Raw genomic sequence first — 21,060 nt, 5'->3', positions numbered from 1 at the left:
ATTTGAAGGTGGCTGGTATAGTGCAAAAAAACAATCGCAAAAATAGAAAAGGCTCATTTTTATTATTCCCATTGTTAGCTCACTTTAAAATTTTCCTCCTATGAATTAGGCTGTTTCTAACCACATTTTGATTGCACAATTATTTTCAGTCAATATTTTCTCAACAATATAAGGAGGATAATGCAATTTGCAAATACGTATTGCTTCTCTCATGAATCTCTGAGCTTTTGAAAGCATCTTCCTGCAAAAATTTTCCTTAATTGCATGGCCACAACACAGAATTTCATAAGTTACTTGTTTTCCACATGAGTTGTGCCCAGTTTAGAAAGCAAAACAGAACCAACTTCATAAAGAAGAACACCAAACAGTTGAACATCTTGTCCAACCTTAACTTTTTCAACTCTGAACCATTCTTCAAAACACTCCAACATACATTTGTAGTTACCTAATGAATCATAATTAAAAATTTATCTATAAACAGAATTTGAAAAGTGTTACCTCTCTTTTCATGCAGCTTATATAATTTAAAATAAATATTTTGCACATCTGCGTGATATCTGTTGAGAATTCTTTTTTTACTTTCTAAAAAGTTGACTAGTGACACAAGTTCATTTTCACCTGAAAAACAAAACTGATGAAAATATAAAAGTCAGGTAGGTGTTAATTCCTACCCCCTAGTTCAATGCTCTGATACATATGCATAAGAATTGAAAAATCCAATTTGCTGCCGCAATCCCTGCATAAAAATGGCAATTCATTACTATTTATGATAGGGATATTGCATTGAGGACATTTGAATGAATCAAAAGCATCCTAAAATAATATTAAGATTAGTATGCTTCCCATCTTTCGCATCGTATCAGCAAAATAGGAACTATATAATAAAAAGTTTGAAAAATACTATGTTAAATTAGAATTAATAAACACTACAAAATAATTCGAACAGTGATAAAAAAAAACAAGCAATCAGAAAAACTAACTCCTTATTTGTTCAAAAGAGCAAATGTAGGCATACAGGGTGCTCCTAAATAAGTGTCACAACGGAAAACTGTAGATTCCTCATGAAAATGAAATATTTTTTTGTCTTCAACTTTTCTCCCCAGGCTTTCATTTTTCGGAAAAAGTGTGTCAAAAAAAATCATTTTTTAATTTTTTGTTCAAAATTATATCTGTTGGTAGACTTGAGGGCAATGAACGAAATTTTATTAGCAACACAGAATTTGCAAATAATTTTTTTACACTCGGTATTTTAAAAACAAAAGCTTGGGAAAAAAAGTGGTAGACAAAAAATTTTTTTATGAGGAATTCAGTTTTCTGTTGCGACACTTATTTAGGAACAACCTGTATAGTAAAATTTAAATGATATGCACATACCATTTCTTTGGTGGGATCTGAACAAATCACACATCTGCATTGAAACTGATAAAGTTGGGAACAATTATTTTGCCGTTCGTTTCTATTCATATCCCTGTAGTAGATGCCATAGCAATTATATATTTCTTCATTTTCTTTGATAGTTTCCAGTGCTTTTACCACTATTGTATCACACACAAAACTGAAAGAATAATCGACTTATATTTTAAATTTTCATTGTTTAGAACTCAAGCTCTTTTATCAATTCATGTTCTTTGTAGAATCAAGACAAAAAAAGTTGTTTAAGAATCTACCGAATTCATTCATCCTCAAAAATACTTACTAGTTGGTGATATTAGGTTTGCATGAATGGTTCATTATGCTAACTGAGGGAAAAATACCACATGCTACTGGTTCTTTATCTAATGGTAACGTTTCCCCTTCTAGCCAGTGCTCTATTATTGAACTGTTATTTTGGAATTGCAGAATGTGCTTGACAAGTTGAGATTCAAAGGATGTCACAATATGATCAATATTCAACTTGGAATTTTTTTTTTGGGAAAGAAGCCAATCAAAATAATTTGTATATTCCCTAAGATATGTGGAAACGGTTAAACTCATCTGCAAAAGAAGTGAATGACTTCTAAACAATTAAAGGAGTCAGAGAGTTGGAGATGAAGGAATTATCCTTACTATAGAAACGTCTAGATGTTTGTTGTTTTTATTGAAGATCAAACTATTGAAGAAAGGATAATTGTCTTGTTTGTTTCCGAAACATTCTACATCATTCGTTTCGATTTCTTCAAAGCTTGAATTGAATCCCTTTAGTAATGCACGAAAAGCTGGAAATGCAATTCCTAAATGGCACCAAATGTTTCCTAGCATACCTTGGCATTCCCACCTATGTGATTCTTCCCAGGATTTATTCCTACATTCAGAATCACAGAAAATACATTTCGAACAATATCTGCACCTAAAATGATCAATTGCCTATTACGTCCTCGAAATATTTCTCATTCTCATTCATCCTTTTTTTCTAGCAGGATGATACCAAAGATGATAATTCATTTTTATATAGAATTGGAGCAAATTCAACATTTATACACTGGAATAGTATTTTATAATAGTTTTTTTCTCTACTTACGGAACTCCACTATATGTGTTTTTGAGACATTGATAACACTTAAACATATTCATCATTCTTGAATGCTCATCAAATATATTTGCAAAAGCAAATGCTTTTTCTATAAATATAATATCCCCTTTTGGTATAGTTTGCTCGGCCACCACATATCTTCCTTTTTGCTCATTATACCTGAGAGGCGAATAACTCTTTATCTGAATTTGATGATAGTTGATCTTTGGAGGGTGTGCCAAAATATTTACCTGATATCTATTCTAGAAGATGCATATGCAAACTTTGGATTTTCCCCTTCTTCAAATAAGGGTAGTTCATACATATTTTCATTTTGTTGCCTCTCATTCTTGGATACTTTTAAACTGTCACCCATAGAAGTAATATCTAAAAAATTAAATTTTTAATAGTGGAAAGTTTTTCAGGCTGTATGTATAGGTATTTTATTTTCATTGACTCAATGAATATCCAAGTAATAAACCAGCAATAATGAACATTTGAATTAATTCTTACTTGTGGGTGGAAGTTTTTCTTCTGAACATTTGTCGACCTTTTGGCACCTACCAAGTTTTTCCAAACATTTTCCTTTCCTGAGAAGCAATTTAGGTCTCAAATCTTTGGGATATATAGAAGAGCTCAAACATGTTTCAACATCCTTCAAACAATCCTATAGGAAAAAAAGAGAAATTTTATTTGGAGAACCCAAATATTTCAATGTCAATATTTGTATACCACCTTACTTCATATCTTCCCAAGTCCAATGTTGTTGCTGACCTATTAGCCATGGCTAAGAAATATTCCTCTGAAGAATCTTGTGCACAACATATACTGAAATTGTAGGACTCTAAGCATTTCTTTAAGGACTTTTCTTTATAGAATGCATTCCCTTTTCTGCGAATTATACTAGACTTATTATTATCCTTGCCATTTTTCAGGGTCAACTCATTTTTAAGCCATTCTTTGATGGGATTCCTGATTGAAAAGAATTTCATAAAGTGGTCCTATCATTTTCTATGTACTTACAAGTTCCGTTTAGAAAAATCAGATAGATTCGAAAATTGTGCTTTATCATAATAATATTGTATCACACTTTCGAAACTGGGGAACATTGTATTCTGAAATAAACTTAACAGAGCCTTTAAAAAATTTGAGGTTAGCACATTTGACACATAAACAACAAACAGCTGACCAGGACAAGACCCTTTCTCTATGCAGCTGACTTTGACGGCTTCCATGTAAGGAAGTTTTTCCGTGATTTGATTCAAATTTTGGGCTCAATGGCCTTGTTATAAAATATTCCCCTTCCTTTGCTTATAATTTTTGGCCTTTTTCTGTAATAAATGGTGAAACCTCTTGTCTTTGAATTTTATCAGCAAAAATTATTTGCATTACAATGTATCTAGGGTTGGAAATAAATGAGAATGAATACACAGAACAGACCCTTGACTTACTTTATGAATGAATATTCCCCCTTCTATATCTCTGAATATTCCCCCTTCTATATCTCTGAATATTCCGCATGAATCTGTGCTTTAAAACCCGAAGTCAAAGGCGTCGATATTTTTTTTTTCTTGAGGGTTCATTTTATTCGCTCAATAATTTTGTTGGTAAGATACAAATTACTAGGTACATACAAATATTAAACGCAAAAATGCAGCGCAGTGTTCTCCCAAAAAAAATTCACTGGACTAAAGATCCGAGCGAAGGCATAAGATTGATATCATCTTCCACAAAATCATTCCAAAATTACGCACTGGGCGGTTTTGAAGGATTCGAGATGAAACTTTATTTTCAGTATTTAAAAAAAAAACTTGTTCTGAGCAGGTTTTGACGAGAGAAGTGCTAGAGGAAGACAGCTTAAAAAAATCTATCATTCACTTTATTCACTGGGTGAACCATTCGAAGAGTTTTTCCTTAAAACAAATGATAAAAAGCGAAAATAATAGAGAAGGGAAGAAAATCTCACGAAAAATATAAGGTAAAATTGTATAAAAAAAATCTAAAAGAGTATTATCTCTCGATGGACTAGTGAATAAGTGCGACAAACCCCAGGGAGTTATTTTGCATGAAAAAAAAATTAAATAATACTTATACTGTTTACTTATAGCCCTGAAACCAGTCGATAAATGCAAATGAAATTTGTTCTGTTTCAAGAGGTAGGTATATATAATTATTGCCCTTTTTTGATTGAACAATTAATAATTTTATGTATGCTCCTGCGAGGTATTTTCAAACTGAAACCCATTTTTGAATTCCCCGTTGAATTTGTTGCAAAAAATATCCCATGCCTTTTTTTCGTATGGAGCGCCGTTTTTATGCAAAAAATAAAATATCTTATATTTACGTCTCAGGGAGCTCGTTTTGAACTTTCTTTGTAGCTGTTTATTTTTTTACAGGAAAACGGTGGCCCATACAAAAAAGGCAAAAATAGATTTTTGTCACAAATTGGAAATTTAAACCATTTGCAAACAAAAATTTTTCCGTATTGTCGTACTTTAATTACTCACACCCTGTATGAATGAAATATCAACCAGCTGTTGATGGTTCGAACTTCTTGCAAAGTTCATCAATAACAAAATTCTTTGTGCTGTGCTTTCCTTGTATTATGTCGAGAAAAACTTATTAGGTAGTCAGTTTTGTACGCTGAGAGCTGTTTGTTGCTGATCTTCTAAATCTCATATTTTTCGAATATGATATTTTGTTCAAACGCAGCCATAAGCTTTAAAAGAAATAGGTGGACCCAATAATCGTAGGTGGGGATTAGTTTTCACGGTGTATTGTCCACTTCCCATTCTTATCCTATGCTAAAGTTTCCTTTCATAATTGCCAATTTTCTATTGTTACCCGCATTTTCGCAAATCGTCGGAACTACTCTTTACCCATTCAAATTTCAGATACAGAAAACACAGATAAGATGCTATTCACTAAATTTCGTTGTTTACACGTATTTAAGTTGTTTCCTCTCATGTGAGAGCCGCCAGTATTAATCGAAGTGTAAGATTTTGTTGAAACATGTGCTCCCCTATGAATTATGTTTATGCTTTGAATATATTGTAAGCCGTAATGTAGATTTTACTAGTTACTAATATTATCAATAATGAATAAAATGACGTGAAGTCAGGACTTAAGCGCGGTCAGCCATCCAAGTATTCAACTCACACAACACTGCTTTTGGCTCCCAGAAAAAGTTAACAATGGTTCCAGAAATAAAAATGCCGTCGAGTTGAAAACTAGCACCTACTTTGCTTTATGCCTAAATTAACGTATTGAAGATTCTTGAAAAATTTAGGAGTCATGAATCAGGAGAATAACTCCAAAATGCAGATTTTTTTCGAGATTTTTTTTTAGTGATGCGATCCCTACAAAATTTTGCACATGTGTCAGTATTTTCCAATTAGTTTAAGTTTCAAACCGATTGGATTGTTATTTTTCCAAATGTAAAAAATATTCAGAAATGCCTTCTTTTATATTTCTTTCATCTTGAAATTATAACTTTAATTTTTCAATAATCGGGCTAAACTCACATCGTAGAATTTCATTATGTATCAGAATTCTAATAAATAATTCTATTAGAGCGCCTTCATACAAAAGGAAATCACTTACAGGTTGTAAAAAATTCAAGTGATTCCGTGTTGAAAAATAGAGTTGGTCTTTCATATAATTTTTTTTAGCGGCTATCGGTTTTGGATGCCGCTCCAAAGATAGATGACACGTGAAAGGCAATTCTTTTCTTAGAAACCAAAAAATGATGACAGAAATTAAATTAATAAATGACCTTTTATTTGAGCGTGAAGGCAATCGAAAAAAAATTGGGTAGTGTTTCCCTATAATTGAAAGGGAAGAAAAAGCCACTCCTAAAATTTGTTTCGCAAGAAACTTTTTCCTTTATTTTATATTATACCATTGAAAATTTTCCATAACTTGATTCAACCTGATCAAATAATAAGGTATCCTGAAATTTCTTGCTGAAAGTAACGGTTTTTGAAAAAAAAAATTATCAACAGGTGCGTATAGGTGTAGGCTGAAATTATATCTTGCCTAGTAGGCGGATACCATGCTGATATAAGTAGGATACACCACCGCAATTTTTTTGATTGCTTTTTCTTTCCTATCTAGTTTGACTGCTCAATTATTTCTTTGCTGTCAGTTTTCTGGTTTCTTAGAAAAAAATTTAAAATTGCTTTTTAGGCACCATCTCTAGGGTGCTACGGGGGATGCTGTATACAAGCAGAGGTGCTAAAAAAAATTTTTTACTAGCAATATCAGCCCTTAAAGTTACAACGCAACTGTCGATTTACACTTTGTTAGTTTTGCTGTATCTGACTTTATAGTTTAATCTACTCTTGTTCATCATGTATTTTTTTTGACTTATCCCTTACCCTAGGTAAATTGACCTATGATCTTTGAATGATTTTTAATTCCTTTTCAATATTTTACCCAAATGGAATAAAATTTTAAATTGAAATTCAATTAAAATCTATTTACTTGTCGAAATGCATTGTTATTGTAGGTATTTATTATTCACTGATGATTCTTCGAAGCCTACATATCCTGGTAAATAATTATATATGTATATGTTTACATTTTCAGGATGGAATGTTACAGTAGCATCGATAATATACCAAAAGCCAGCGACAGATTGGATCAATCAGGAATCCCGGACTTCAAACTGATTTTTCCGGGTAAAATTTATATGAAATTAACCAGTTGAAGCATATTTTATCAGAAAACAATTGTCTCTCTTATAATAATTATTTATCTATGTAAATATTGTTTGTACCAAAATACCTAATGATTCTTTTTTACCAATAATTGTTTCTTCGCATATGGTTTTTTCGACGCGTTTTTTTTATTGATTGGACTAATATTTTTCTTTAGGTACAAAATGGTGTGGAGATGGAGATATTGCACAGCATGATGATGATCTGGGAATTTATCGGGAAGCTGACAAATGCTGTAGAGCCCACGATAAGTGCTTTGATTTTATTCCCAGTGGTGAGTCGAAACATAATTTAACGAATGCAGATCAAGTGTCCAGGTAAGTTACACTCTCATAAGAATAAAATCTGTTCGAACAAGATTTGTTGGGTATTTTGTTTGGGTTTTTCTTGAAATTCATGCATATTTCACTTATCTGTGAGTAGTAGGGCAAATTATTAATTCTTTTTATTGTGTAGATACGATCATGTATTAATGGTCTTTGTGTACCTACTCAATCTTAGTGTAAATTTCACCTATTAATAATTAATCTTGAGAGAACTTGAATTGACTGTTTTTCAAAGTAATTCGGGGAGCTTCTATTGTGGACATTTTAGGCTCTTTCCCTACATAGTATACATGAAGCCTGTAACTGTGGAGATTTGAATTAGCAATTTATCATTTTTCAGGATGCATTGTGACTGCGATTTGGAATTTTACTATTGTTTGAAAAACGTTTCAAGTATGGAGTCCATCATGATCGGGAAAATTTATTTCAATGATGTAGGAAAGTGTTATAAGAGAGATTATCCAATCATTCGATGTTTGAGTTACAAGAATTTCTTGTGAGTATTAGCGTATATGTATACTCGCACCTACTCATGCGTCGGAGTTTTTTGATACATATACAGGGTGAGCCTTTGACTCGCACAAATATTTTAACAGTACAGATTCTTGAGATCAAAAGAAATACTTTTTTCCTTCACCATTTTTTCCGAATCGGCTCGGTTTAAAAGATACAGGCTGTTGAAAAACCATAAAAAATTTTTATTTTTAATTCTATTTTACAAACGGTTTCTTCGAATGATTTCGGAATATAGTTTTTCATTTATTTGATGAAGCTTTTTCGAACACAAGATATATCACCCACGTCTTCCAGTTTTCTTATTATGACCATTAGGTATACGTACCATAATACAAAATACAAAGAATTCAAAGAACCCAACTCTTGAAACTAATTTGGACGCCATCTAATGAATATTTGAACGTTCATTTGTAAAATGAAAGAATTCTCCATATTTTCTCGTATATAATGCGCCGTTTTCGAGTAATTTGACGTTCAAAAATTAAAAAGTATCTATGAAATTTGAAAAATTGGGTACTTTGGCTGAATGCAACTCTGTTGAAAATATCCACAGATGTGTAGTGTCACAGATTATTATGAAAACTTGAAATGTCTATATCTTTTTATCAGGGCCGAATCGGAAAAAAAGGTATAGGAAAAAAGTGTTTCTTTTGACCTCAAGAATCTACTTTTGAAATATTTGTACGAGTCAAAGACTCACCCTGTATATATTCAGTTACCATTTTTCATCACCTGCAGTCCTGCAGATATATATATATATAAATTTCATAATGCAATTAAATAAAACTAAACACTAGATCTATGATTTTATGAATAGTAAGAAAGCAGGTGATTTTATACAAGCAATAATCTCGATGGTATTTTTATTTTAAAAATGCGAAATTTGATTAATTTTCTTTTTTTAGATTCTTTCAGAAATGTTTGGTCTATGAGCTGGATGAGAGCAAGGAGAAAGTGTATCAATATTTCGATCTACCATATTTCATATGAAAAAATATATACCAAGAGATAAAGAAGAAATGTAATATTCCAATAAATTTTTTTTAGTTTTTTTCCCATTATTCCCATATTTGTTCATACGTTTTAAAATGAAACAAACTGTTTTCCTTAGAAATCTCGAACATAATTGACCAGTGACCTATTAATTTATAACTATCTCAAATTTTAGAATACATTTTATTTAATACTGGGTCAAATACATTCAAACTAAGCAGGGGGATTCTTGACGATGTGATTAATATGTATCCAAAATTATTTTATGTATGGTACTTGATGTAAAACTATCCACCTTATCCAACTGATAACGTCGGCAAAGTTTTTGAACTTATACAATTCATGAAAAAAAGATGAACTCCATTATTTATATAAAAGCAAAAAAAGTGATTTGAAATTCGACAGTCAACATGAAGTGGTTTATTCATTTTTTAACCATCCTGGAGATTTACCATATTGATTGTTACCAATTAATTGGAAATTTGCGGGATGTGAATAACAGTTTGGAAGTAATAAACCCTCGATCGTTCCTGATTTTTCCAGGTAAATTTATATATTTTTTTTCTTTTTATGTTTTTCTTGAAAGTTTTTTATTCATGTATAACATGTAAACGAATAGTTGCTGAAAAATTAATAAAGAGTTCCTAATTCCTTGTCAAATAATAGTGTTGGCCTTTCATATAATTTTTCAAGTCCCTGCTTGAAAACGCTCCCTACCCAGCGAGCACAAAAACATCTCAGAGATGTTAAAAGTAAGAGATTTCGAGACATTGAACATCCACTGCGATGTTCTGTTTATACATGAATAGAACTTTTATAGAACAGCCAATGTCCGCCGCAGGCGGCTATTATATGGATGTCCCTGGGATGTCACAAAAAGAACTACTCAGAAGTTTTTTTGATAGCCTTTTCATGTACACAATAGAACATTTCTAAAGCGCTTTGCGCACACGAAATCGCTGTTTGTAAGACTTTATATGAAATTCTTTTGTGAGGCCTTTTTTCTTTCATTTGAATGTTTGAGGATACCACATTCTATTTTAAATGAACTACAAAGTTTTTAAATGAAATACAGAATACTATATAAGAATAAAAATATTTTAATGATACTTCAACAGGTACAAAAGGAAAAGAAATCACATTTCACATAAAAAATTGAACAACAAAAAACAATTGATAAATATTATACTACAGAAAGGGAGAATAAACAAAAAAATATATCACATTCAATAAAACAAGCATTAATAACCAAAAAGGAATATCACATTTAACATAAAAAAAAACAGAAATAATAGAAAACAAACTGATTTTAATATTAGATGTACCGAAAGGGAAGAAAAATTTATGAAAAATTTATTTTCCCTTCATTTTATCGTCCCTCCTCCTCTGCCTAATATGCCTAAACCAATCTTTGGCATAGAGTTCGAATACTTTCCTAGTGATTTGGAATTTTAAGTACAGCAATTTTAAATTTTTTTCTTAGAAAACAGAAAACTGAAAGACATGACGAAACCGATCAGACATTCTTTAGTCTGCTGAAAAATGAGCATATAATTCTTTAGGAGGGAGAGGAAGAATTAAAAAAAATCAATGATGTTCCCTTAGAGGTATAATTGCTAGCTTTAGAAAAAGCCACCCCTAAAATATGTTTCTCAAGAAACTCATTGTTATTCATATTATACGATTGAAAAATAAATTTTCATTAGCTTGATTTATGTCGAACAAATAAAAAATATGAAACAACATTACCTATTCGAAAAAAGTTTCGGCGAATGTAACACACTGTAGGATACGGATATCTCATGATGTATGCATAAACTTTTTTTTTTTGAGGTACAAAATGGTGCGGTGAAGGTAATATTGCAGATAATGAAGATGATTTAGGAGTTTTCGCGGATACCGATAAATGTTGCAGAACTCATGACATGTGCCCTGAAACTATTGCTGGCTATGAAACCAAGCACAATCTCACAAATCCGAATTTTTTCACGAGGTCTGTATAAAAAAAAAAATGGAAAAAATTAATGGGAAAAAATATCTTGACCATAGATTATATACATAAATATAAAATATTATATATATTTTTGGTCTTGAAGCATTCAACACAAAGAATTGATCTTTGATTCAACATCATCTGAAACTTACAAATTGTAGATTGCCGTGTGATTGTGATCTGAAATTTCACGATTGTTTGAAAAATGCTGACAGCGAAGTATCTAAAAAAATTGGGATATTATATTTCGATATTATTGGGACCCAGTGCTATAAAGAAGATTATCCTATTATAAAATGCGCCAGTTACACCAATTTTCTGTGAGTTGTTTGCTTTTTGGATAATGATATGATTACCTTTCATGATGATAATCTTTTCATTTTTTGCAGACATTTGAAGTGTTCAAACTATACACTAGATGAAACAAAGGAGAAGGTGTATCAATTTTTTGATGTACCTGATTTCTGATATGATATTACAATACACAAAAGAAAGATTATTCTTTAGACAAAAATTTAAATCAATAAATCAATAAAAATGAAATCAAAATCAAAAACAAAATCAATAAAATACTAATAAAAATATAAATCATTTTCTAATGTTAAGAATAAATATTTAATATTCCAGACGCCTTTTTGACTGTACATGCATTTACCATTATGGATTAAAAAATTGAAATGAAAACACTCTAAATTTGCACATTATTTTTGAAGTTTCTTTAGTTTCTTCCAGAGATATAGGTTTCTTCATTCATCTCCTTTATTAGATTACAGACCAATACTAAAAAAAAACAATTCAAGAAAACTCGAACAGCTGTTTTGCTCTGTGACAGTTTGTTGATGCATTGAACTAAAGAAAGAAATGGAAGGGACCCGCAGTTCAGCAAATCGGCAGAAAGTGTGTCCAAAAGTGTGGGAGTGAGAAAGACTATTGGTGGGTATCCTTTCTCTCTCTTTTAGATGTTTTGTTTACATCAATCAGCTGACGGTTTTGTTGATTACTCAGTTTAAATTAGTTTTTGGGATGATTTCTGTTGTGTTCAAGTGGAAACGAGATCTAAAAGTGTTCAGAATGCTAAAACTCATGATTAATATTCGCTTGAAACTTGAAAAAACTCAAATAAATCGGTGAATCCCACTCGAAAACCTTTAAGTATCTGGATTTTCGGTTTCTGAGAAATATGGATCTAGTGAAGGGACAGATTACCTTTACCTGGCCACCCGAAGAAATTAAAAGGGTTGAAACTGTCTGAAAAGACCTCTTTCGATTTTAACTGTCCTCTGAGTAAGTAATCTTCAGAATTGAAGTTGTTTGTGAATTTGTGGTATAAAGTTTTAGAGAAAGTATTTTATAGGTTTTTGTGTTTCTCAAATCATTGTTGTCCCCATCAACATCAGTATTGTTTGCAGTCACGCAAAATTGGTAAAACTTAGAATCTTGTTACAACGATGGTTGTAACAAGTTGCTAAAGGATGCTCTAATGAGCAGAACAAAAATGAGACAAAGAGTTTCCACAGGTAGGTCTATTTTAAATATTTTCATTATGAGATCCCTTTTTGTGACATCAAAAGCATTATATATTACTTTATTTTAGGTTTCCTTTTAAACGCCCAGATATTTTGGAACTTTGGATTACTGCTGTAGGAAGGGAAAATTGGTATCCCTCAAAGTATAGTAGAATATGTGAAGATTACCTTCATAATCCAAGTTATACAAGAAATATATTGAAACTTGATGCTGTACCAAGTGTATTCAATAATATCCCAAGACATTCAAGGATCATGGAATACTTACAGTTCCATCACTCTTCATATAAAACTCACTGTGTTATGTGCATCAGAAGTGGAAGAACTTTCCGACCAATTCGATAAATCATGCATATGAAACAAGAAATAAAGACTCCTTGCAGATTCCAGTGCACCATCTGAAGCGCATAGACCAGGGCATGGACTTCTGGGGCCCCAAACTATATAATAAACTTCCTTCTGAGTTTCATGACAAGTCCTTGATGAACTTTAAGAGAGAAGTGAAAAGGTTGCTTTTAAATGAAACTATATATTCTATAGAAGAGTTCTTATGGAGAAAGAATATGTGATGAGGATTGTTTTTTATTTTTATTGTGTTTGTATGCATGTTGTTACCACTGTGATATTTTATATTTGTTTATTTCTGTCGACACCATTTGTAATATTAATTGCAAATGAAGATCCATCTAATCTAATCTAATCCGATGAGAAGCAGAGCGCATGTAAGTTTTCGAGTGAATTTAAATTATTTGAAATCAATAATTTTCTTTTTCATTGTAGACTATTACTGAAGATATATGTAAACTATTATATATATACATATATATATTGTATATAATAAAAATATAGAAAGAATTGACATTTGTTTTTTTTGGACAACGCTCCTTAATTAACTTAAAATTCAGTATAGTAGAAGAAAAATATGTATGTTCAACATGTAGATTAGAACCTTGATGAATTTCACATGATTATATTCTTTCACAATATACTAATCTAGTGAAAAATGAACAAATTTCTGTTCTTTTCATACAAAAAAAGACTTATTAAATTCCGTCAGCACTGCTCTGAAAAATATGATCAACATCGCAAAATTAACTCAGAAAACGTCTTGAATTGATGAAAAATATGATTCCAATCATCACAGTTCGAGAAAAGAGTCCAAAATTTCAGATATCCCCATCTCATTGTTGCAGGTATTTGGCAAAAAAATTATTAAATTCCTTCTACACTACTATGAAAAATATAATTCACATCGCATATAGGTTATCTATGATCGCATAATCAACTCAGAAAACGTCCTGATTTGATAAAAAATACGATTCAAATCAGAAAAACGAAACGTCAAAAACTTAAATTCAAACTTTAATAGGTTATCTCTCCTTGCGCAAGTACAGAGAGAGAAAGATATACATCCAATTGTCTATTTCAGTCGGCCTCACTTTTGCTGACCCGAGAGTCCCTTCCATTTCTTTCTTTAGTTCAATGTGTTGATGTCATAAATTATCAATGTGACAAATGTCAACGGTCTCATTCTTTGATTTGTGTTTTTATTCTTAGAACTTAGGAATTTGATAAAATACATTCTTGATATGAATTAGAGTTGAAGTGTTTTTTAGTTAGTGCTTAAATTTGTTACAAGAGAAGAATTGTTACATAGGAAGAACACTCAATTGATAGAAAGATGTCGCGTCATCGAGATATAAGAAATATGGATTATTCTGAAGGTAAAACAAATATTTTAAAATTAACAGGAATGATTTATAGATTTTATATTCAGATTACGATGGTTATGACGATGTATATGGACATTCTGTCGACGATGATATCTACATTTCACCAAGCCATAGACAGTTCATGTATAATAGAGAGAGTTCCGGACAGTCAAAAAGTGATTTTCCAATGGAGGAAGATATTCAGGAGGAAGATGAAACTGACGAGGTATTTTCATTAACTCATTCTTCATTTTCAAATATATGACTCCTGAACTGATGATGCTCGATTTTGTGCGATTGTTATTGACCCAATTTTCAGTTATCCGTGATTATAAAAAACTTATTTTATTCAAGGTGGTGAAATTATCTGAGGAAGATAGAGCAAAATTGGAATCATGTTTAGATCATGTTAGATCAGTTTTTGCTCCTATGAGAATGTCTAGACCAGAAATAGTGAAAGTTATAATCAGTCAAAAATTTGATTGTGAAAGAATCATTAACCATCTTTTGAAATCCCAATCATCACCACCAACAGAAAGGAGAGATAAAGGTGATTATTCCATCAGTGAAATCTTTTTTTCAATTTTAAATACACATATTTATTGTCTAAACATATGAGATAGTAACTCATGAGAATTATCAAGTTTTAGTTGTTCTTGCATCATAATAGCAAAAAACAATTTTAATTTTTTTTTTCTGAAAAAATTTTTTTTATTACATGTAACTCCTTGATTCTTCAATGGATGTTATGTAAGGTAAGATGAAACAATTCTGTTGTGCAATCCTTCACATCTGTTTTGCAACTCCATTGACATGAATAAACAAACAATTTCACAATCAGTTGAACCACAATCTCATACTAACCATGTGCTTTCATCAAAACTGAATACTTTGAAAAATTTTAAATCTCGATGTAAAAGCAATACACAATACCCGAAAACAAAATTATCTCTTGAGTGTCCTAGCCCAAGCACTTCCAATATATGCAACATTTCAAGTGGATCTGACAGAAGAAATGGGACAATAGAAGCGTCTGATCTTAAAAATACCTTTTTATCTAAAATGAAGCTCAAACAAAATTCAGATCAAAATTCAGATGGGTCTGGCTCTGAAACAGCTAAGGAACCGCCTCTTGTTTCTTCATTCCTATCTAAAGTTAATTTTAAAGCAAAAGATTCAATGGAGAAGAGCACACCAGAAATATCTTTTCTATCTAAAATATCAAAATGTGGAAACGATATGCAGGCATCAACCAAGAATAGTATTTCTAAGCCTGTCATTACAGACAATTCCGAAAGAAATTTTCTTGATCCAATAAAAAGAAATGGGGAGATCAAAACTGACCTAGAACCGAATATTTTGAATAATATTTCCAAAAATTTCATGTCTAAAGTTTCTTTAAATTCAAATGGAATGAAAAATCTAGATAATGACAAATTGAATATATTTTTGAGTAGAATTGAACCGAAGGGATCATCCAACAAGTTGGAACAAACCAAGAGTGACATATCATTATCTACTCTGAAACCCCAAAGTTCATCGAACAATTTTTCAAATTTGAAACTTGTCGAAGTCAAGAGTGTGCCTTTGCTCAGGAATAAAGAGAATGATATTTTCAATATAAACTTGACATCGGCTCTGCAAAAGAACAATTTAGAAAAATTGAAATTCAGGCCTCTTCCTGAGGGAGAGCAATTTGACATTCCTTTTGTAGGGAATGATGAAATGGAGGAAGAGGAAGAAATGTTGGAGTGCACAATGGATCTTAGCCACTTAGCTACAAAACGAGTTTTGTATTATCAAAAGAAACCCTCTGTTTTGGGACGAATGTTCTGCCTCAGATATAAAATTCCCAATGTTCATCCATATAGAAAAAAGAAAATTTCTTTGGATCCTAAATTAGTCAAGTTCAACTTCTCGGAACCTTCACCTGACGACCGAATCAAGAAACATATTAAACGGAATCTGTGACATGTGTTGAATGAAATAGTGACTTTAAATGTGTCTGTTTATAGTTTCATCTTTTTATGTTTATCAATACTCAAGGATGTTCTTGATTTTGGAGCAATACATTTATATATAACAAACTAGTGAATGATATAATTTTCTCAAAGTCTTGTCTAGAGAAGGAATTCATGGACTGGAATATCTGAGAGAAATTGAGGTTTATTTTGAAAAACAGTGTTCACATTTATTAGAAAAAAAGATTAGTTTTGCTGGAATGGTTTATAGAGTGATAGTAGTCCAGAAAGATGATTATATAAATAACATCATTTTAAGAAAGTGACCTCCTTGAAGCCATTCAAGAACTGCTGGGCGAGCTGTAGACAATGACAAGAACAGCTCTGATGGGGAGCACAATAGACTTTACGAACGCAGTGCGTTCGTAGGGTGTGAGAATAAAACCTCCTTAAAATCAACAATCTAATATCATTTTAGTTGTACAGTTAGAAGTTCAGATCGAAATTATTTTTTGAAATTTGAGGTTGGAGATTATTCTTTTCTTTTTAATTCATATTGATTGATGTTTCATCAGATGGGCTCAAAGGATTGTGATTCAACATGCATGTTCCTAATATCTATTAGAAAATTTTGCTTTTCATTCCATGCTTGCTTTTTTTAAATGTGTGTAGAATTTTTAATTGCATTCTTAATCTTTTTGCATTGTCCTAAAAGGTTTCCTTCCATCTTCAACTACAATACCAGCAAAAGTTATAGTTCCCACAAGTGTCAACATTATTAAAGGTTTTGAAATCGATCCATCAACTACAGCTTCAAGGTATGTAAACCAAGAATCCAAACTTAGCAGGGAGGAGAAAGCAGTAAAGGCTTTGTAGGGATATTTTTGAAATTGGCAGAAGCATACAGAAAGGGTTATGGTCCATTTGTATCTGGCCTTTATTCTTTATTGAATAACATGAATATCATGCAGAATATGTCATCTTCAGGTTTTAATGTCTCAATTTTTTTTTATTATCAAAACATTTTTAAAATTATTATTGCCTTGATATGGATTTAAATACTCATTTGAGGTAATGAATGGGGGCTTTCACAGATAGAGGAACCATTGAATTGATTCAGGGGATTAATAAAATATTGGTATGTTTCAATTGAATCTAGGTCTGAGTCACCATCATCTGGGAGGGGTACACCAGTTGTTAACCTGAATCAGGATACAGACGAGATAAAAACTGGCAAAAAAGATGTGAGGATGACTGAAGCTCAGTATAAGAAGGAACGCGGTGATATGAAAGAACACCTATATATGATTGTCATTGGACATGTAGATGCTGGGAAATCTACGCTGATGGGACATATACTTTATGCCATGGGACACGTGAGTCTGATAAAATTTCTGATCGAATTCCACTTATTTTGATTCTCAAGCACCTTTATATACTGTTAATTTGATGTTGAATTCTCAGGTGAATCAGAAGACAATGCACAAATATGAACAAGAGAGTAAAAAACTTGGCAAGCAAAGTTTTATGTATGCTTGGGTTTTGGATGAAACTGGAGAGGAAAGAACAAGAGGTATAACTATGGATGTTGGAAGATGCCAGTTTGAAACTAAGAGTAAAATGGTATGACAAAAGATTCCTACAAATTCATCCAGATAATTGGAAAGTTTGGCCTATGAAACACCGATTTTTTCATCAAAGAATTGAGCTTCAAAGGCGTTTTGAAGAAAATTTCACTAGGAATCTTATTCATTTTCAGTTAAGTTTTTAAGCAATAACCTTTTCAGGTGACTTTGTTGGATGCGCCAGGCCATAAAGATTTCATTCCTAACATGATATCAGGGGCGGCTCAAGCAGATGTGGCTCTGTTAGTGGTGGATGCTACGAGAGGGGAATTCGAAACAGGATTTGATTATGGCGGTCAGACTCGAGAACACGCACTTCTAGTGAGGTCCCTGGGAGTTACCCAACTCGCTGTTGCTGTAAATAAATTGGATACAGTTTCTTGGTCACAGGGTAGATTTGACGAGATCATTGACAAAATGAAATCGTTTCTGAAACAGGCGGGATTCAAAGAATCAGATGTAACATATGTGCCATGCAGTGGGCTCACTGGTCAGAATTTGGTACAGAGACCAACGGAGGATAATCTTTTGTCATGGTACAACGGTCCATGCTTATTGGAAGTGATAGGTATGCCTTAGTAGATGATCACCATTTTTGTTTTTGTAGTTTTTAAACTTTTATTTTTTTTACAATATTTAATTTTATAGATGGTTTTCGCCCACCAGTCAGGCCAGTATCAAAACCTTTCAGGTTATCTATTAATGATATATTCAAGGTAAGTAATGCTTCTTTGGATTTATCTAGCGCGAATTTTCTTTACTCAACTTACTTCATTTGTCTTCATCCAACATTATTATGCTTCACTTCACACTTCACTCTACTCTTCTCTGCTCTTCAATACTCTACTCCACCTCACTTTACTCTGCTCCACTCAAATCTACTGTACTACTCTACATTCTCTCAATCAGTCAACTCTTAGAATATGAGTTATGACAGGATGTATTTTGAGTTTCAAATAACTCATTATTTTCTTTTCAGGGGACCGGTTCTGCTTTTTGCATTTCAGGCAGGGTTGAAACAGGTGCTCTTAATGTCGGTGACAAGGTACTAATCTGTCCAAACAAAGAAATAGCTAGCGTTAAATCTTTGTCTATTGATGAATTATTACAAAATGTAGTATTTGCTGGTGATCAGGCTACTGTCACACTATCTGGAATCGACATGCAGAATGTGTCTGTAGGAAATATTCTTTGCGATCCTCAGAATCCTGTCCAGGTGGCTACTAAGTTCGAAGCTAGAATCGTAGTTTTCAATGTCACAGTGCCAATCACTAAAGGTTACAATGTAAGTAATAAATAAGCTAGTTGGTTCGGGAAATCTTTGTGGGAGTATACAAGTTTTTCACTTGATTCAACCCAGTTTTCTCCTTATTGTCCCTAAGGCTTGCTAAAAAAGTTAAATTAAAAAAAAATGTAAAATGAATCGAGAGGAAATTTTATTTTTTGTTTTAGACCTGTTTGCACCAAACACACTTAGTGTTAAGTGTCCCTTAAAATGAACCCTTAACGTTGCACCAACTGTTAGCTGACATTTAAATGGCTAAAGCTAACCTTAAATTTAATTTTAAATTTGCTCCTGTAATGATCGCTTGAATATTTGAGGGCGGGACTCTAACCTAAAATAATTTGTTGAACTGTCTGCAGAACTTCGAACTTCCCATTTTTAATGGATTTTGAAAATTGAATGAATTCATTACTGAATACCAAGCCTTTTCTTATGCCTTTATTGAATTGCCATCAGTCGTTTTATTTTCAATTTTGTGTCACAAATCATACTGTAGTTAGCAACAAACTCTTTTCTTCTGTTGAGAAGTTGAGTAGATTTCAATCACCTGCTTGGCAATCATTCACCGTATTCGTACTAACAAGGGCAATAAAGACATTTTCTTCACGTTCCTCTTCAACATTAGTAAAACAAATTCACACAAGACCTTACAAAGAAAGTGTTGTACTTATATAAACTTAGGTACCTTTTATTTGACAATCATTATCATTATCAATATTAATGCTAATTCAACAACAAAAAGTTGTTACTCTTTGATAATATTATAATAATATCCTTGAAACTGACTGACAGGATAATAAAGTTAGGTTAATGAAATGACAACGATCATCGGCAACCGGCCAACCAATGAAATGGCTTTATTGGACTAGCATGAAGTTGCACCAAAATAAAAAACTGAAATATCACTAGATATAAAAACTTACGGGCCCCTTACTTAAGATTCTGTTAAGCCACAGTCATGCAACTGGAAATAAAATTAAGCGTCCATTAACTTTGAACGAGGCTTAGTTAAGTACTCCTTTTAAGGGGGATTGGCGCAAACGGGCGTTCAAGATTATCAGACCATTTTAGAAGAAATATTGTAGTCCTTCGATTTCCTTCAGTTGAATCAAATGAAACAAAATACGGCTGGATGGCAGTTTTTTTTTAGTATTTTTTTATTCCTAGGTTGTATTGCATCATCAGTCTTTGGAGGAACCTGGTGTTATCTGCAAGTTGGTAGCTGAACTGAACAAAAGTACTGGAGAACAAATCAGGAAACACCCTCGATTTCTTGGAAACAATACAAGTGCCATAGTACAAGTTCAAATGTCCAGACCCATTGCTCTGGAGCTTTATAGCGAGTGCAAGGAGTTGGGGAGAATAATGTTGAGGCAGAGTGGAGTTACTATTGCCGCAGGGTTAATAACGAAAATTATACAGTGATGAGATACCTGATATGTGATATTGAAAAATAAATAAAATATTTATCAGAATAACTACTCAATTTATTATCATTGAATTTGTTTCAGAGATAAATATACATAATGTACGGACCACTCTTACAAACTATAAAAAAAATCTTACTCTTGCTCTGATGATTTAAAACGCAGGTATAAGGACAGTTACGACTGTAGGCGGCAGCTTTTTCGGAAGCCCCACATTGGGCGCCAAAAATTTAACGTTTCATAAAGTTGAATACCCAAAGGTCGAATTGAGCTATAAGATTATAGTGGTTTTCTCAGGGTATGTGGGATAACCCTGAAAGCAGAAACTTCTTCCCAGTTGTATATAATATATTAAAATCAAGAAAATAACAGGTGTTCCCAAATAAGTGTCGCAACAGAAAACTGTGGAAACACGTTCCAGTGGTGGAGATTCTTATATTATCTTCACTAATTTTGATGCCACTTGAAAAAATAATCCTTACGATCA

At 32.3% G+C, this 21,060-nt stretch overlaps 4 protein-coding genes and 1 long non-coding RNA gene across 10 annotated transcripts; 4 read left to right on the top strand and 1 right to left on the bottom strand.

Moving 5' to 3' along the window:
• Positions 1-39: 39 nt before the first annotated feature.
• LOC123311969 (SET and MYND domain-containing protein 4-like) lies at positions 40-3,603 on the bottom strand. Of its 4 annotated transcripts, none has more exons than XM_044896116.1 (12): positions 3,512-3,603; positions 3,229-3,460; positions 3,002-3,155; positions 2,740-2,875; positions 2,498-2,668; positions 2,047-2,326; positions 1,697-1,974; positions 1,375-1,555; positions 672-813; positions 499-618; positions 295-445; positions 40-241 (listed from the first exon to the last, which is right to left on the bottom strand). In XM_044896116.1, the coding sequence occupies exons 1-12, from the start codon at positions 3,595-3,597 to the stop codon at positions 106-108; spliced, it is 2,067 nt and encodes a 688-aa protein (XP_044752051.1). In that variant the 5' UTR covers positions 3,598-3,603; the 3' UTR covers positions 40-105. The 4 variants fall into 4 exon arrangements, with proteins under 4 accessions (XP_044752051.1, XP_044752058.1, XP_044752068.1 ...); XM_044896123.1 differs by having other exon boundaries at positions 3,053-3,155; XM_044896133.1 differs by lacking the exon at positions 672-813 and having other exon boundaries at positions 499-631.
• Positions 3,604-5,303: 1,700 nt separating this feature from the next.
• Positions 5,304-9,102, top strand: LOC123318377 (phospholipase A2-like). 2 transcript variants are annotated; one of them, XM_044904996.1, is made up of 5 exons: positions 5,304-5,482; positions 7,079-7,170; positions 7,367-7,526; positions 7,876-8,031; positions 8,957-9,102. In XM_044904996.1, exons 2-5 carry the CDS (start codon positions 7,080-7,082, stop codon positions 9,039-9,041), a joined length of 492 nt encoding a protein of 163 aa, XP_044760931.1. In that variant the 5' UTR covers positions 5,304-5,482; position 7,079; the 3' UTR covers positions 9,042-9,102. The 2 variants fall into 2 exon arrangements, with proteins under 2 accessions (XP_044760931.1, XP_044760923.1); XM_044904988.1 differs by having other exon boundaries at positions 5,305-5,541.
• A 232-nt stretch (positions 9,103-9,334) lies between these two features.
• Positions 9,335-11,563, top strand: LOC123322576 (phospholipase A2-like). Its single transcript, XM_044910519.1, has 4 exons — positions 9,335-9,587; positions 10,878-11,037; positions 11,199-11,357; positions 11,427-11,563. Exons 1-4 carry the CDS (start codon positions 9,455-9,457, stop codon positions 11,503-11,505), a joined length of 531 nt encoding a protein of 176 aa, XP_044766454.1. The 5' UTR covers positions 9,335-9,454; the 3' UTR covers positions 11,506-11,563.
• Positions 11,564-12,019: 456 nt separating this feature from the next.
• LOC123316943 lies at positions 12,020-13,381 on the top strand. Its single transcript, XR_006538115.1, has 3 exons — positions 12,020-12,321; positions 12,392-12,554; positions 12,632-13,381. It is a non-coding gene; the product is annotated as an uncharacterized LOC123316943 (long non-coding RNA).
• Positions 13,382-14,054: 673 nt separating this feature from the next.
• On the top strand, positions 14,055-20,624 carry LOC123310070 (HBS1-like protein). 2 transcript variants are annotated; one of them, XM_044893444.1, is made up of 10 exons: positions 14,059-14,287; positions 14,341-14,501; positions 14,630-14,825; positions 16,952-17,054; positions 17,396-17,612; positions 17,701-17,859; positions 18,024-18,429; positions 18,510-18,577; positions 18,841-19,146; positions 20,314-20,624. In XM_044893444.1, the coding sequence occupies exons 1-10, from the start codon at positions 14,245-14,247 to the stop codon at positions 20,569-20,571; spliced, it is 1,917 nt and encodes a 638-aa protein (XP_044749379.1). In that variant the 5' UTR covers positions 14,059-14,244; the 3' UTR covers positions 20,572-20,624. The 2 variants fall into 2 exon arrangements, with proteins under 2 accessions (XP_044749388.1, XP_044749379.1); XM_044893453.1 differs by lacking the exons at positions 16,952-17,054; positions 17,396-17,612; positions 17,701-17,859; ... (2 more) ...; positions 18,841-19,146; positions 20,314-20,624 and adding an exon at positions 15,036-16,365 and having other exon boundaries at positions 14,055-14,287.
• Positions 20,625-21,060: the final 436 nt, after the last annotated feature.

The sequence above is a fragment of the Coccinella septempunctata genome, chromosome 1, assembly GCF_907165205.1.
Source record: "Coccinella septempunctata chromosome 1, icCocSept1.1, whole genome shotgun sequence".
Lineage (NCBI taxonomy): Eukaryota > Metazoa > Arthropoda > Insecta > Coleoptera > Coccinellidae > Coccinella > Coccinella septempunctata.
This window is presented reverse-complemented; position numbering and strand designations above follow the sequence as displayed.

Coding starts and splice junctions, on each gene's coding strand:
- LOC123311969 (XM_044896116.1), bottom strand. CDS start 3,597: ATGTTCCCCAGTTTCGAAAGTGTGATACAATATTATTATGATAAAGCA. Junction 3,156..3,228: donor TGGACTTGGGAAGATATGAA/GTAAGGTGGTAT, acceptor TTTTTCCTATAG/GATTGTTTGAAGGATGTTGA. Junction 2,327..2,497: donor AACACATATAGTGGAGTTCC/GTAAGTAGAGAA, acceptor TGATCATTTTAG/GTGCAGATATTGTTCGAAAT.
- LOC123318377 (XM_044904988.1), top strand. CDS start 5,501: ATGTGCTCCCCTATGAATTATGTTTATGCTTTGAATATATT. Junction 5,542..7,078: donor GTTTATGCTTTGAATATATT/GTAAGCCGTAAT, acceptor TTACATTTTCAG/GATGGAATGTTACAGTAGCA. Junction 7,527..7,875: donor AATGCAGATCAAGTGTCCAG/GTAAGTTACACT, acceptor ATCATTTTTCAG/GATGCATTGTGACTGCGATT.
- LOC123322576 (XM_044910519.1), top strand. CDS start 9,455: ATGAAGTGGTTTATTCATTTTTTAACCATCCTGGAGATTTACCATATT. Junction 9,588..10,877: donor ATCGTTCCTGATTTTTCCAG/GTAAATTTATAT, acceptor TTTTTTTTTGAG/GTACAAAATGGTGCGGTGAA. Junction 11,358..11,426: donor GCCAGTTACACCAATTTTCT/GTGAGTTGTTTG, acceptor CATTTTTTGCAG/ACATTTGAAGTGTTCAAACT.
- LOC123310070 (XM_044893444.1), top strand. CDS start 14,245: ATGTCGCGTCATCGAGATATAAGAAATATGGATTATTCTGAAG. Junction 17,613..17,700: donor TACTTTATGCCATGGGACAC/GTGAGTCTGATA, acceptor TTGAATTCTCAG/GTGAATCAGAAGACAATGCA. Junction 18,578..18,840: donor CTATTAATGATATATTCAAG/GTAAGTAATGCT, acceptor TTTTCTTTTCAG/GGGACCGGTTCTGCTTTTTG.